The following is a 13,097-nucleotide window of genomic DNA, read 5'->3' on the forward strand; positions in this document are numbered from 1 at the left end:
TTGTCCATTTTGGTAAAAAGATGAATGGAATTGAAAGTAAAAGGGATTTGTGTGTGTGTGTGTGAGAGAGAGAGAGAGGAGAGAGGAGAGAGGGGGAGAAGAGAAGAGAGAGAGAGAGAAGAGAGAAGGAAAAGAGAGAGAGAGAGGTACAGAGAGAGAGAGAGAGAGGTACAGAGAAGAGAGAGAGAGAGAGGTACAGAGAGAGAGAGAGAGAGAGGTACAGAGAAGAGAAAGAGAGAGGAAGAGAGAAAGAGAGAGGAAGAGAGAAAGAGAGAGGTAGAGTAGAGAGAGAGAGAGAGGTAGAGGTAGAGAGAGAGAGGTAGAGGTAGAGAGAGAGAGAGAGAGGCACAGAGAGAGAGGTAGGTAGAGAGAGAGAGAGAGACTGAATGACTGACATAATAAGACGGACAGACAGATAGATAGATAGAAAAACACAGACCGAGCAAGACAGACACACTGAGAGCCAGACTAGGTTGAGGAGGAATGTGAAAGCGAAAGTAAGTAAAAATACGAGAATGAGTGTGCAATAGCTGCATTGTGGGAGGGAAAGCATAAAAAGCAGAAGGAATTCACAGCATTTCCCATCCTCTTAGATACGTCAGATCAGAGCAGGAGACGCATATGCCAGGATTGAAAATGTGGAGCCATCATCTATCTGCTAAAGGAGCTAGATGTCCATTACCTAATAGTTAACAAGATTCATGAGAGATCGATATGTCAGGCTCTGTTTGATGTGCAAACTCATCCTGTACGCATTTAAAGTGTTCACTTGCATGCTAGGTGAGAGATGAGTTTGCGTATATGTTTTGAGAAATTTGAGCATTTTTTTGTGTCTTAAGGTACTCGTAGCTGGGTGTTAAAAGTATATCACATTAGGTATTCATAAGGTATTGGATAGTGGTAGCATATGCATCTTTGCAGACCTAATTTCCTCTAAATAACTCATTTTCTGAGTAGTGTATAATCTTTTGATATTTATGTATACTGCAATATATAAAACTTCATGATCTGAACTTAATTATTGCACATATAGTATTACTCTTTTTTCCAGACTATTCAGGTATTTTATGCTCTATTCACAAACCTCTATTTTTTTCCTGTGTTTTTCTCGTTCTTCCCTTCGCCGTTTTATTTACAACCCTCTGTGTTGCAGTACCAAGTGGCTCAGCTGTACAGTGTCGCAGAAGCCAGCAAAAATGAAACAGGCGGTGGAGAGGGAGTCGAGGTGCTTAAGAACGAACCCTTTGACAACCACCCTCTACTTGGGGATAGATTTAGCAAGGGCCAATACACGTATAAAATTTATCACCTCAAAAGGTAAGCTTGTCACGCTGGGCAGAGCGTTGTAATGCCGGCAGATTAGGGGCTCAGAAGGGGATTGGAGAGCTTAGACCTGATTATCATTTTTGTCTGTTTATTTATTATTTTTCTTTCTTGTATTTCTTTCTTTTATCTCTGTTAAAGGAGAGAGGATAATCTAGCTTACTGTTCAGAAAGGACATTTGAATTATTTAGTTGTCTCCAGTATGACTTGTTTTATATTGCTGCAAATAGCTAGTCTCCATAACATAGGTGGTGTTTTGAGAAGCCTTTAGAATGTAAGGAAACCCTTGCAGGTCTGTATATTAACCAGTAGTTGCTTTATTATGTACAGGAAACGAGTTAATTGATTTGTATTTGAATGTTTTAGAAGCAAGAGGTGAATAGGGTATAACTACTGTAGATTTTGTAGACTGTGCTTTGTTCAATTATAGGCAGTAGTTTTGCTGGAACTCTTAAAAAAAACAAAACATTCTTTATAATTGTGTTGCTGTTTTCATAGATTGTAGATACATACATTTCATATTGTCCTCACTTTTATGATAAATATTCTCCAACAATATATCTTTTCTCTTCTCTCTCCCTCCCTCCCATCATTTCCACCCTTCTTTACCTCGCCCTTCCTATTCCTTTTCTCTTCTCTTCTCTTCTCCTCCTCTCTTTCTCTTTCTCTCTCTCTCCCTCTTTCTCTCTCTCTCCCTCTTCTCTCTCTCTGTTCCTCTCTCTCTCTCTCTCTGTTCCTCTCTCTCTCACTCTCTCTCTCTCTCTCTCTCTCTCTCTCCTCTCCTCTCTCTCTCTCTCTCTCTCTCTCTCTCCTCTCTCTCTCTCTCCTCTCTCTCTCTCTCTCTCCTCTCTCTCTCCTCTCTCCTCTCTCTCTCTCTCTCTCTCTCCTCTCTCTCTCCTCTCTTCTTCTCTCTCCTCTTCTCTCTCTCTCCTCTTTCTCTCCTCTTCTTCTCTCTCTCTCTTCTTTCTCTCTCTCTCTTTCTTCTCTCTCTCTCTTCTCCTCTCTCTCTCTCTTCTCTCTCTCTTCTCTCTCTCTCTTTCTCTCTCTCTCTCTCTCACCCTCATTCTTTCTTTTACTCTAACACTCCTCCCTTTATGTTGTCTCCCTTTCACTTGCCTCACTCCCCGTCTTGCCTCCTTGCAGCAAAGTCCCCTCCTTCATCCGTCTGTTGGCACCTGAAGGTTCTCTAGAAGTCCATGAGGAAGCCTGGAACGCATACCCCTACTGTAGAACGATTATTACGGTCAGTGTTCCTGCTGTGGCATTCTCACTTCCTCAGTTCTTGACAGTTGTTTTTAATGCAGAACCCTGGGTTTTACTTGGTGGTGCTGTTTATTTGATGATTGATTTGTCAATATGTAGAATGTGAATATTTTAATTTTCAACTATTGTTGTTAGTATATTGGTAATGACGATAGTGTTGTCTGTAATATTGAATAAAGTATAACGAGGTGATTCTGAAGGTGGTTAGTGGCAAAGTCCATTTTATCTTGGAGGCAGTTTTTTTCTGTTCTTATAAATTTTATAAATTTCTCTTGAAAAATGTGAGCTAGGATTGTGTGAACACTTTTTTCTTCATATAATGCAGATCAGTTATTGTCAATACCAGTGATATGTAGTTTGTCAATAAGTAAATCTTTGAGATAACAAAAAAATAAAATAAAAGTAAAAAGAAAAATAATAATAATGTCACCAGATGCTGTCAGTCAGCCCTGGAGATAGAAACCTATAAATTTGTTATTATAAAGAATCTTACTGTACAATTATTAGCTTTTACAATGTTATTACCAATAATGTTACTGGTTTTGTTTAAGTGTAAAAGTACTGCATACAGGTCATATTTTCATAAGGTTACCAGGGACTAGACTCCACTAACTCATGTTTGAGCATTATAGTTAAGTGTGCAGTGAGAAAAAAACAAAGAAATCTTTGTTTTTGCTATATACATTTTGAGTAGTTTTGGTAATTTTTTTTATACACTTCTGGAGTGGAGAAAGTGTTAGCAGTATCGTTTCTTCAAACTTTTTTTGTAGTGTGTTCACAGTATGTAAGCTTGCAGATATGCACACATTTATGTCTATTTATTTATTTATTTATTTTTATTCATTTTCAGTGCATGCTTGTGAGTGAGTGAGTAAGTGACCGACACAAACAGGTTAACAAATACAGGCAGAGGGGCATATATGTTTGTGTACATGCTTATATACACACACACACACACACACACACACACACACACACACACACGCACACACACAGTGTGTGTGAGAGAGAGTGAGAGAATGAGTATGAGTATGTACAGATGAGTACACTTACTGTGTATGTATATGTGTCTGCACGGCCTGACCTGAGCAGGGTGTGCCCATAAATTACAGTTGCCTTCCAGAACCCGGGCTACATGAAGGATGCTTTTTACATCTCCATAGAGACCTTACATGCTCCCGGGGATGGGCAGATGGAGAATGTGAGTGGAGCTTCAGCCACCTTGAGTACTGGCATGCTGTGGCTCGCCTCTGTTTCTAGGCAGCCAGACACTCACACGTGCTCACACCATAGGCTTGATGTGTGTCAGTTAGTGAGAGAGAGACGCATGTACCCATCACCAGGCCCTTGGTTGCATGGTAATTCCTCTTTTTTGCCATCATTGTTTTGGAAATCATGTTTTATCCTCTCTTGGTGGTCAATTTCTGTCTTTCTCACTCGCCCACTTGTTGGTGTTCTCACTTACTTGGGATGTGGTACATGAGGCTCTCTTCATATCTGATACACTTCTGAGTGTGGTGGTCAGCAGTTTTTACTCCCAAACTTGTACTTTTATCTAATTCTGTTGATTCTTCAAGCAGTGAAGATTCCGAGCACAAGGGAATGTTATGCTGTCCATGTGTCTCGGTTTCAGCTTTGCTTGAGCCAAGGCTATAGTTTGCAAGTCACAAGTCATCTTTATTGAGCTGTTAATATATGTACAGATATGTACTCTATACAATTAGAAAAAAAAGTTTGATTTGGTGTCATAGTCCTATGCATAATTAAACAAATTATAGCCTGCACACAAACCATAGATATGGCCTGTTACATTTTGCATCTGCAGCTTTCACTCATGCAATTCCTGCTTTTCAAAATAGTTGTTTCCATCCTGCCAGACGGCAATGCATAAACATAAACAACAAAACACGTTACGTTGACGTTGCCCTGTTTTAAATATGCAATTGCAAAATGGACTAGGCCTTCAACAATGTCCTAACACCTTGCTACCCAGCTCACTCCTCAGGTATGAGAGCTTTCCCAAGCGTCTGACGCCCAACTCAGGTAAGGGCATTCGTTACCTGACCGTGGCAGTGATGCCAGGAAGTCCGCCCCAGATCTGTCGTTCTGTGTTTCTCTTTCCCTCCCCCCCTTTTTTTTATCTTTCATTTATTCGTTTCTTTTATCCAGCACCCGCAAGTTATTGTATATCTTCCATTTTTTTCTTCCCTATTTGTCTGCATGACAGAACCCAGGCTATATGAAGAAAAACTTTGTCATTTGCATTGAGACCCTTCACGTGGCTGATACGGGGGTCATGGAAAATGTGAGTCCCCTTTTCTGTCATTTTGATTTTATCTCTGACTTGTCCTCTTGTCCTTTCTTCTCTTCTCTTCACATCTCTTCCTTTTCCTATTCTATTCATTTCACATCTGATTTCTTCCCTTCTCTCGTCTCTTCACATCTCTTCTTTTCTCTTTCTCCTCTTCTCTCTTCTCTTCACATCTCTTCTCTTCTTTTCTCTTCTCTTCGCTTCTCTTTTACTCTCATTTCCTTTCTTTTCTCATCTCATCTCTTCTCTTTTCTTCTCTCTCTCTCTGTCTCTCTTTTATTTTTACTCTAAATAGATTTGATAGTTCCTCATTTATAGGACACAAAGTTGATTTGATAGAATTATTTTACATTTTTGGTGAATGGTCTCCAAACAGATATTTATTTTCACTTTTACCTTAGCCAGGCTACAAAATCAAGAATTACTGTAAATATTTGACGAATTTTAAGCGTGCGGAATGTGCTGTTATTCTTTGATTAAGTAGGTAGTTTTGTTGACTTTATTTTTCTGTCTTGGAGGAGACCCTTTTTATGTAGTAACTTCATTTCAAAATCTAAGATTCCTGAAGAAAGAAGAAAGAAAGAGAGAAAAAGAAAAATGAAAGCAGTTGTTTTTGAAAGGGAGTATAACAAACACTGTCAAAAGTACACTGGAGTTGGGTTTTATTTTTTTATTTTTTTAAATTGCTTTGCCAGCTTCTTTGACTCTTAATATGACTTTTTATCCATTAGATAAAAAAAAAATCATGAGTGAGACTACTGCATCCTGCATATTTTGAACCTTCTTTGTGGTAATTAAATTGTGTATTTAAAAAAAAATTAAGATGACAAGCTCCAGGATATTTAGCACTAACATGAGCATGTTTTATGTACCTTGAGTCTTCTGTTCTCTGCCCAAGAAAATATCTTTTTCAAATGCCACTTTCACTGCTAAAAGAAAGAGTTGTGATGATGTACTATTATTAGGACACTTGGAAAATAATATTTAGATTTGAGTCACTATTATCTTGATAAACAAACCAGTACTATCCTTTTGCATATGAATAGTGAAGAAAAGCATAGTTTTGTCCAGTCACAGCTTTATTTTAGTTCCACAAGTATTGTCAGCAGAACATGTGTTATTTTCATGTAGCTGAGTATTTGATGTTAGAGAACAAATGGGGGTATGGGTGTCCAATGATGTTCTCAGACTAATTGCCTGACTGTGCATTTTTTAGATGTTTCGTTAACCTTCATCTATAACACAAGCTTTGGTATGGTCACATTAATGCAGTACATTCATAAGATAGAGCATTAACACAAACATATCAGTACTTATTTTATAGATGAAAGTTTAAGTTAGCAAAACATTTAATAAATACATTGTCAGGTGATTAGTCTGAGAACACCTCTGGAAGCACATACCCTCAAGTCTTGTTCCCAATTGCATCTGTTTAAGGTCAAGATTTTACATAGTGTCTCATGGTGCTTTGATAAACTTTTCTTTAACCAATCTTAGGTTCTTGAGGATGCCCTTGACTCTGTTAGAATAAGACTCAACTTTTTATTTTTTGCATGTGGTATTATACCTCACAACTTCATTACTGACTCTTATAATTTGTAGCTTGCTTGAAACTGAAAAAGTACTATTAAACTCTTGTATAAGGTAGTTTATTTAAGTAAGTCCATGATCCATCTGCTTAGAGAATTTTGAATTGAAGTTCACTGATTTATAGCTGATATGCAAGTTTTAAAAGAAATCATGTTTGTTTACATAATTGGAAATCAGTATATTGCATTGCTAAGATATAACTTAACTGCAATTAAATTGTCTTTCCCAAACATTATAACATTCTGGTCTTAATGCTGTAACTTCTATTTTAACCTTGGCAGGCACACGAACTCACTGGTGAAAAATTGAAATTGCGTGAGGTAGTACCAATTGACATTGCCAATGACCCAGTTAAGTCTTCAGATTACAAAGCTGATGAAGACCCGACCAAATTCAAGTCTGAAAAGACTGGTCGCGGGCCACTGGTAGGCCCAGAATGGTGGAAAAAGGTAAGGGAGACACATAGAATGACCCAAACATTGGGATCAGTATGAATTTTTGATACAAGTAGTCCATACCATCAAGAGTTTTTTTTAAGTGTTGCTTTTTAGCTATTGGAAAAATACCATTTTTAGATATGAATGTACTGAAATGATTATAGTTAAGGAAATGAGGAATGTGTCCTAAGAATGTTGTGTGCCTTCTCTTTCAGTGTGATCCAGTAATGACATGCTATAAGCTAGTGACATGCGAGTTCAAGTGGTTTGGACTGCAGACACGTGTGGAAAAGTTCATCCAGGACATTGAGCGTAGACTTTTCACCAACTTCCATAGGTGAATTTTATATATTTGTTTATTTTTTTAGTCATTATTCAGTTTATCTATCAATACAGACTCTCTCAGGCATAGAAGTACTTGCTCTAAGTTTTACCAGCTAAACAGTTGTCTGCTTGCTTTTCCCTGGTGTGGTCTTTGAGGAGAAACAGCCATGAAAAAGTAGGCTTAACACCTCTTTTTAGGTGCATTACTTGAACAATTGCATTTACTGCAGCCAAGATCATAGAGACTGAGATAAATTTATGTTTCCCACACTTTCAATTTTTTCTTCAAACAGCTGACTCATGCACACACAATAATGCCTATCATGAGGGGTTAACTTAATTTTAGTTTCTTTTATTCAGAAAGTATGAGGATTAGGTTTGTTTGGACTAAAAGTGTCAAGTCTATTTTTGGGGTAGAGTGTAGAAAGAACATCATGGTTTTGCATAGAGATGGGATAACATATTTAATCAAAAAAATACAATAATTACTTCCCCCCAGGCAAGTGTTCTGTTGGATGGACCGATGGCATGGGATGACCATGGATGACATCCGCCGCTTAGAAGACAAAACAAAGGACGAACTAGATTCTGTAAGCAAACTGTTTACTGTTGTAATGCAGTGACCCTCTTTTGTGGTGAATAGAATTTATTGATTTTTTTATGAGTCATCTCATAGGAGTCAAATAAGAATTATTAATTTATATGGAACTTATGATCAGTCATCCTCTTGCAAATCTTGGCTTTTGAGCTTTTGAATGAATTAGGGTCACAACCAGTTATGAGAAAAAATAAAATGTAATTGGAATCAGTACATAAGTAGGACTGATAATATATCTAGTATTTTGTAATGTAGAAGTAATTACTTGTTAAAATCCCCCCTCGTCTTTCTCCCCTAAACAGCAAAGACAGCAGGGTGAAGTACGAGGCACCAAAGGCGAGTAAAGGATCCAGACATCTTCACTTGCACTGGATCATGCTGGGAGCCCAGGCTGCCAGCCCCAACCCTGCCATATAATATAATGTTCAGGATACTGTGATCCATGCCAGCTCTGCACTGAGCAAGATACAAAGGCAAGCAAGCAGTTTACAGGCATCACACTTCTTCCACGTGATGGGGTGCTCTGGAACCTCCTCGAGTCCTGTTGTTGCGAGCCTTGATACAAAGAATATACCATTATAGTTACCAGGCAAACCCAAGTTGGAATTACTCACAGTCTGTTAGAATTAATTTGAATTGTAATTGAGGTTATCAAGATTTTTTTTTATTACTATTATCATTTTTTTTTTTTTTTCCGTCTCACTGATTTTTATCGTAAGATTATAGAAGTCGTGGCATGAATACAAGGGGATGCAGAGACATTGAAGACAGTGTTAGAGAAGAGTATTAGCCTTTATTGCTTGTACAGTCTTGAAATGGAAAAATATCCTTGTTGCTGGATAGAAGCACTTTTAGCCCATAGCAAAGGAGGACGGCAGACCTGCTAGTTCACAAACATTTTTATCATATAAGCACTACTTCTGTACTGCAACTGTGAAATATTACATGTACCCCGAGTTACCATGCGTCTGAGATAGATAGCTGTTTCGGGCATGTGTTGAGTTCAGATTAAAAGTTTTACTTCTGTGTATTCTCTGGACATGAAAAGAAATACTTGTTCTTGCTTGTATGATGGGGATTATCCTAGGAATATCAAAAATTATTTTAAAATCTAATTGTTTTGTTCAGTGTCTTGGTAGGTACATGCTCGCAGTAAGAATTTTATGTTTCCAAGATGAAAGTTGGGATTTTAATTTTAATATGTCAATTGGAATCAAAATTAAAGGGTTCTGACAAGTAGAATATAAGGTCAACTTGTTCACATTTTAACTTGTATTTTACTTGATTTTGTATGTTACAAGTGAGCCATCTTTCCCTGATGTATGGTACAGGACCTTTACCAATGATGTTTGGCAACACAATACTTCATTCCTTATAGTCCAGTGTGATGTAAAAGAGTGCAACTTGATCTTTGATTAATTTTGAGTAAAACATGTGAGGAACTTACCAGAATAGTCAGGTTAAGTTAGTAGGCACTCTTGATTCTCTCTATTCTAGACAGAATAGTTGACCTTTATGGTTATTATGTATTATTCAGCAATACAAATAACATGTATAATGGAAACAGATGGAAGCTCTTAAGATAATACATTTGATTTGATCTGTGCCATGTACATGCTGTTTAGTATTTGGTGCCTCTTGAGATTTAATTAATGAAATTTAGGGGTGGGTTGGGTGGGTAAATATCGTCATTGCCAAATTAAACTGAAAACCAGTGAAATTGTGATTCTGTGTCCCTTGCTCATTCATGCATTGTATGGAAAAGTTTAATGAATACAAGTTAGGACTCGCAATTTTAAGGGATAATTTAAAATTAGACCCCTGTTGATAATCCATAAAATGATAATGACTATTAAAAGGTATGGCAAAGATATTTTCTTGTTTCACCTTTTGCACCCTGCATTTGTTTATGAAATATTTGCTACAGTTGTAGAGGATACATTGTTGCATCCATCCTGTTTCCGGCTGTGAGGGTCCCTCTAAGGAGGCGCCAGGCATGTCCATGGTCCATCTTGCTGTCTTATTGAAACCACAACTTTGTGGTCTTCCTATGGGATTTCTTCCAGAATTATTTCTAGAAGAGATGAAGTTCATAGGCAGGATCATCCCTCAAGAAATCTAGTCCTTACAGCCTGAATTTGCAGACCTAGACTGTGCAAGTAACAGGTCCTTGATAGTCTCACAGTGCAGTTGTTGGCTGGGTATGGATTCCTGCCAGTTGTACCCCATTATGTGAGACAAGGGACATGTAAAAGGCATCAAGACAAGTCATCATATTATGGAACTTAGTCAAAGTTTTATTGTTATCAGGGCCTTGAAGCTAGTAGCCTGTCTTCTGAAGGCCATCCTATACTTGGTACTCCTGACTTCAGTCTACAGTCAGGCTGACTATACTGTTAAAACTATTTCTATATTAAAACTGATAAGGAAAAAGTAAGTTAAATCATGATATGTGAATGAAATGGTTAATGTCTGTTTTACTTCAACATCAAGCAAAGCCTGGCAGGTCAGGCATGACAACAGTAGGAGGCTTAATGCACAGCACTGGCTGCTGCTTTTGCTGAGTGGGCAAAGCATTAGTCATGCATGCCCGTTGTATGAATTTGCACACTGCCCATACTCTCACAGCTGGTTCACAAGAACATCAAAAATGTACAAGAAAATTAATTCAAAAATTCAACAATAATAAATCAAGCAAAATTCAAGTTTTGCAGAAAATAATTTCAGGAATAAAGAGTTTGAAGCATACACAAATGAAAAAGTTTACTAAAAAAAAAAAATTGTGCCCTCTTAAGGAGTAAATAAAAAAATACTGTATAATAAAAATTTATTCACAAAATACTTTTAAGATTCCATTAACAGTTGTATCCTAGTCTTCATCCAGATTATATTACTGGATGCAGATTTCCACATTCTCCTCTATAAGGCTACAGAAAAGTCTAACCTTAAAACATTTTATTCAACATTTATCCTGTTTCCAAAGGATCACACATGCCAAAACCTATTATATTGCTAAACTCCAGTGCAACAAAAGCACTTGAAAATGTGGCACACAGATGAGACTTCAGCAAGATAGAGCTACTTAATGAATGTTAGTACTAATTTCAGGACATTTTGGTGAACACTTCAAAAATTTTAACAATATACAATATTAGTTGTCTGAAGCTCTCTCCCAAAATCAGGTCTCTTTACGCAACAAAAGCATAGAGCATGAAATATGTACACTAACTGATGCCTTGATGGTGAGCCTGACTGACTAGATTTACCTGATCTGTCTAAATACAGGATATTCATGTAACTATAAATGTGAAATAATGAACAAGGATGTGCAACAATCACAGCAAGACATCTGATGGCTAGAATTCAACAATGGAGATGGAACAGACTAGAGTTCCATCAATGGGATCCTCATCACCAAAGTATACACAAATAGAAATTCTAATATCTATGGTATGTGTTTGTTTGTTGGGGTTAAAAAGTAATTGAATATTCACGTTCTGGCTTATCAAATTTGTTTCATCCATCAATAATAATGATTAAAAAATGCATCATAATTTTAGTGACCATATCCATAGGACTATGATCAATATCACACTTTAATACTTTTGCATCCTTCACTAATCTGAAAGATTATAAAAGCCCCTGTAAAAAAAATATTAAATGAAATAAAACAAAGATTTGGGGGGGAAAAATACAAAACACATGAAAACATACATGCACCGTTAATATACTTTGAGTGCATGTCATCACGATCCTCAAGAAAATCCCACCATCTAATGTAAATATCACAAGCTTCCACATTTCTGTTAAGGTGTTTGCATAAATGTACAAAATGTACTTTTCTTTATCAACTGGCTTACACATAGTACTACCAACTAATCATTATGCTACGAACAGAAGCTTAAGTCCATGACAACACCACAGGAGCACTGCTGTTCTGACAAACAAGGATTTACAAAGGGGTTAGCCTTTTTTTTTCTTTCTTTCTTTCTTTTTTTTTTAAGACCTTTTCATGACATTAAAACTACATGGAGGGGGGGAGGGGGGCAGAACAGTTAAAAATAAATAGAAGCACTGAAATGAAAGACTCGAGTACAAACATGCACAATTTCTGTTTATCAAAACTTCTGAATGAACAGAATTATCTCTTGGAAGCTTTTTTTTTTTTTTTTTTTTTTTTTCCCCCCCCAAGACAAAAAAGGGGTAATAGACTAAACCTTCCTGTGCAAAAAGCTTAAAATTTGGGTTTGATGGATTCAAAACACAGACAATACTTGGGAAAATTTCTAATCAAATTCCTGTAGTCGCTGCAAATTGTACGGACCAAAATTACAGCTACTCAAAGATATGTTCAGTATTCCCCTGTTTACATAACTTACAAATTTCACTTTGCATACACAAGGATGTTACAAAGAAAAAAAATCACCAGAATATATAAACATAGCTGAACAACAGGAAAATATTGTTACCATCTAACAAAAATATACACAGCTTAGATTTTCCTTTACTCTGGCAATTATTTTCTAGATTTGCAGGAATCTCTTAATAACCTCCTTAGGAAGAATTGGAAATTGCTCCCCCCAAGTAACAGGTACCAGAGAAAGAGCAGAACTAAAGCACTAAACCAAATAACCCTCTTATGAGAACTGTCATGGAAATTACCTTTATAATACTTTTTACATAATGATTTCCAAGGAGATAACTTAGATTCTGGTTAGACAGTCTTTATTAGTGGGTCATTTGGTCTAGTGGTTTAATTCTGCTCTCTGTGCTACTTGATGCTTGGCAGGAGTGAGCTCAAGCCCTCGTCCGGGAGGCTATATTTAGGATTCTATATAGAATGCATTGCTGCATTCTTTCTTCTTGCAGGAAACTTTTCTCTTACAATAAAACTTATGTTGCTACCATGCACCACACTGTGTGCCTTATGAGCACCATGTACTTGGACTAACTTCTACATAATTTTTTATGTAAGCTGGGTGAAATGATGAAACATCTCTATTTGATGATAACATTGTACCTTGCTGACTGTTACTTGTGTGTTTGTGTCTCTTTGCAACTAAGACCCACATACACACAGTTTGTATTTGATTTTAAGACATCGCTTTCATGAATATTGGCAAAATATGGACAGAAGCAAGTTTTCTCCTAATATATTCATTAAAATATTTACCCAAGTTGTGAAAGCTTACGAACCCATAAATAATAAGCCACATACATAATAAATAACAGTAACACTAACTAAAAAAC

General features: G+C 36.9%; 1 protein-coding gene across 3 annotated transcripts in view; it reads left to right on the forward strand.

Moving 5' to 3' along the window:
- Positions 1 to 9,720, forward strand: part of LOC119575299 (phosphatidylinositol transfer protein alpha isoform-like) — a 15,823-nt gene extending 6,103 nt beyond the window's left edge. Inside the window, exons 3-10 of one of the 3 annotated variants that reach the window (XM_037922842.1) lie at positions 1,154 to 1,317; positions 2,468 to 2,567; positions 3,711 to 3,788; positions 4,815 to 4,892; positions 6,770 to 6,937; positions 7,141 to 7,262; positions 7,749 to 7,839; positions 8,150 to 9,720. In XM_037922842.1, the coding sequence (XP_037778770.1) occupies positions 1,154 to 1,317; positions 2,468 to 2,567; positions 3,711 to 3,788; positions 4,815 to 4,892; positions 6,770 to 6,937; positions 7,141 to 7,262; positions 7,749 to 7,839; positions 8,150 to 8,191 (843 nt within the window). In that variant the 3' untranslated portion in view covers positions 8,192 to 9,720. The remainder of the gene's footprint in view (positions 1 to 1,153; positions 1,318 to 2,467; positions 2,568 to 3,710; positions 3,789 to 4,814; positions 4,893 to 6,769; positions 6,938 to 7,140; positions 7,263 to 7,748; positions 7,840 to 8,149) is intronic. The other 2 variants (XM_037922841.1, XM_037922840.1) reach the window with 2 other exon arrangements.
- Positions 9,721 to 13,097: the final 3,377 nt, after the last annotated feature.

Source organism: Penaeus monodon, chromosome 7 (assembly GCF_015228065.2).
Source record: "Penaeus monodon isolate SGIC_2016 chromosome 7, NSTDA_Pmon_1, whole genome shotgun sequence".
NCBI lineage: Eukaryota > Metazoa > Arthropoda > Malacostraca > Decapoda > Penaeidae > Penaeus > Penaeus monodon.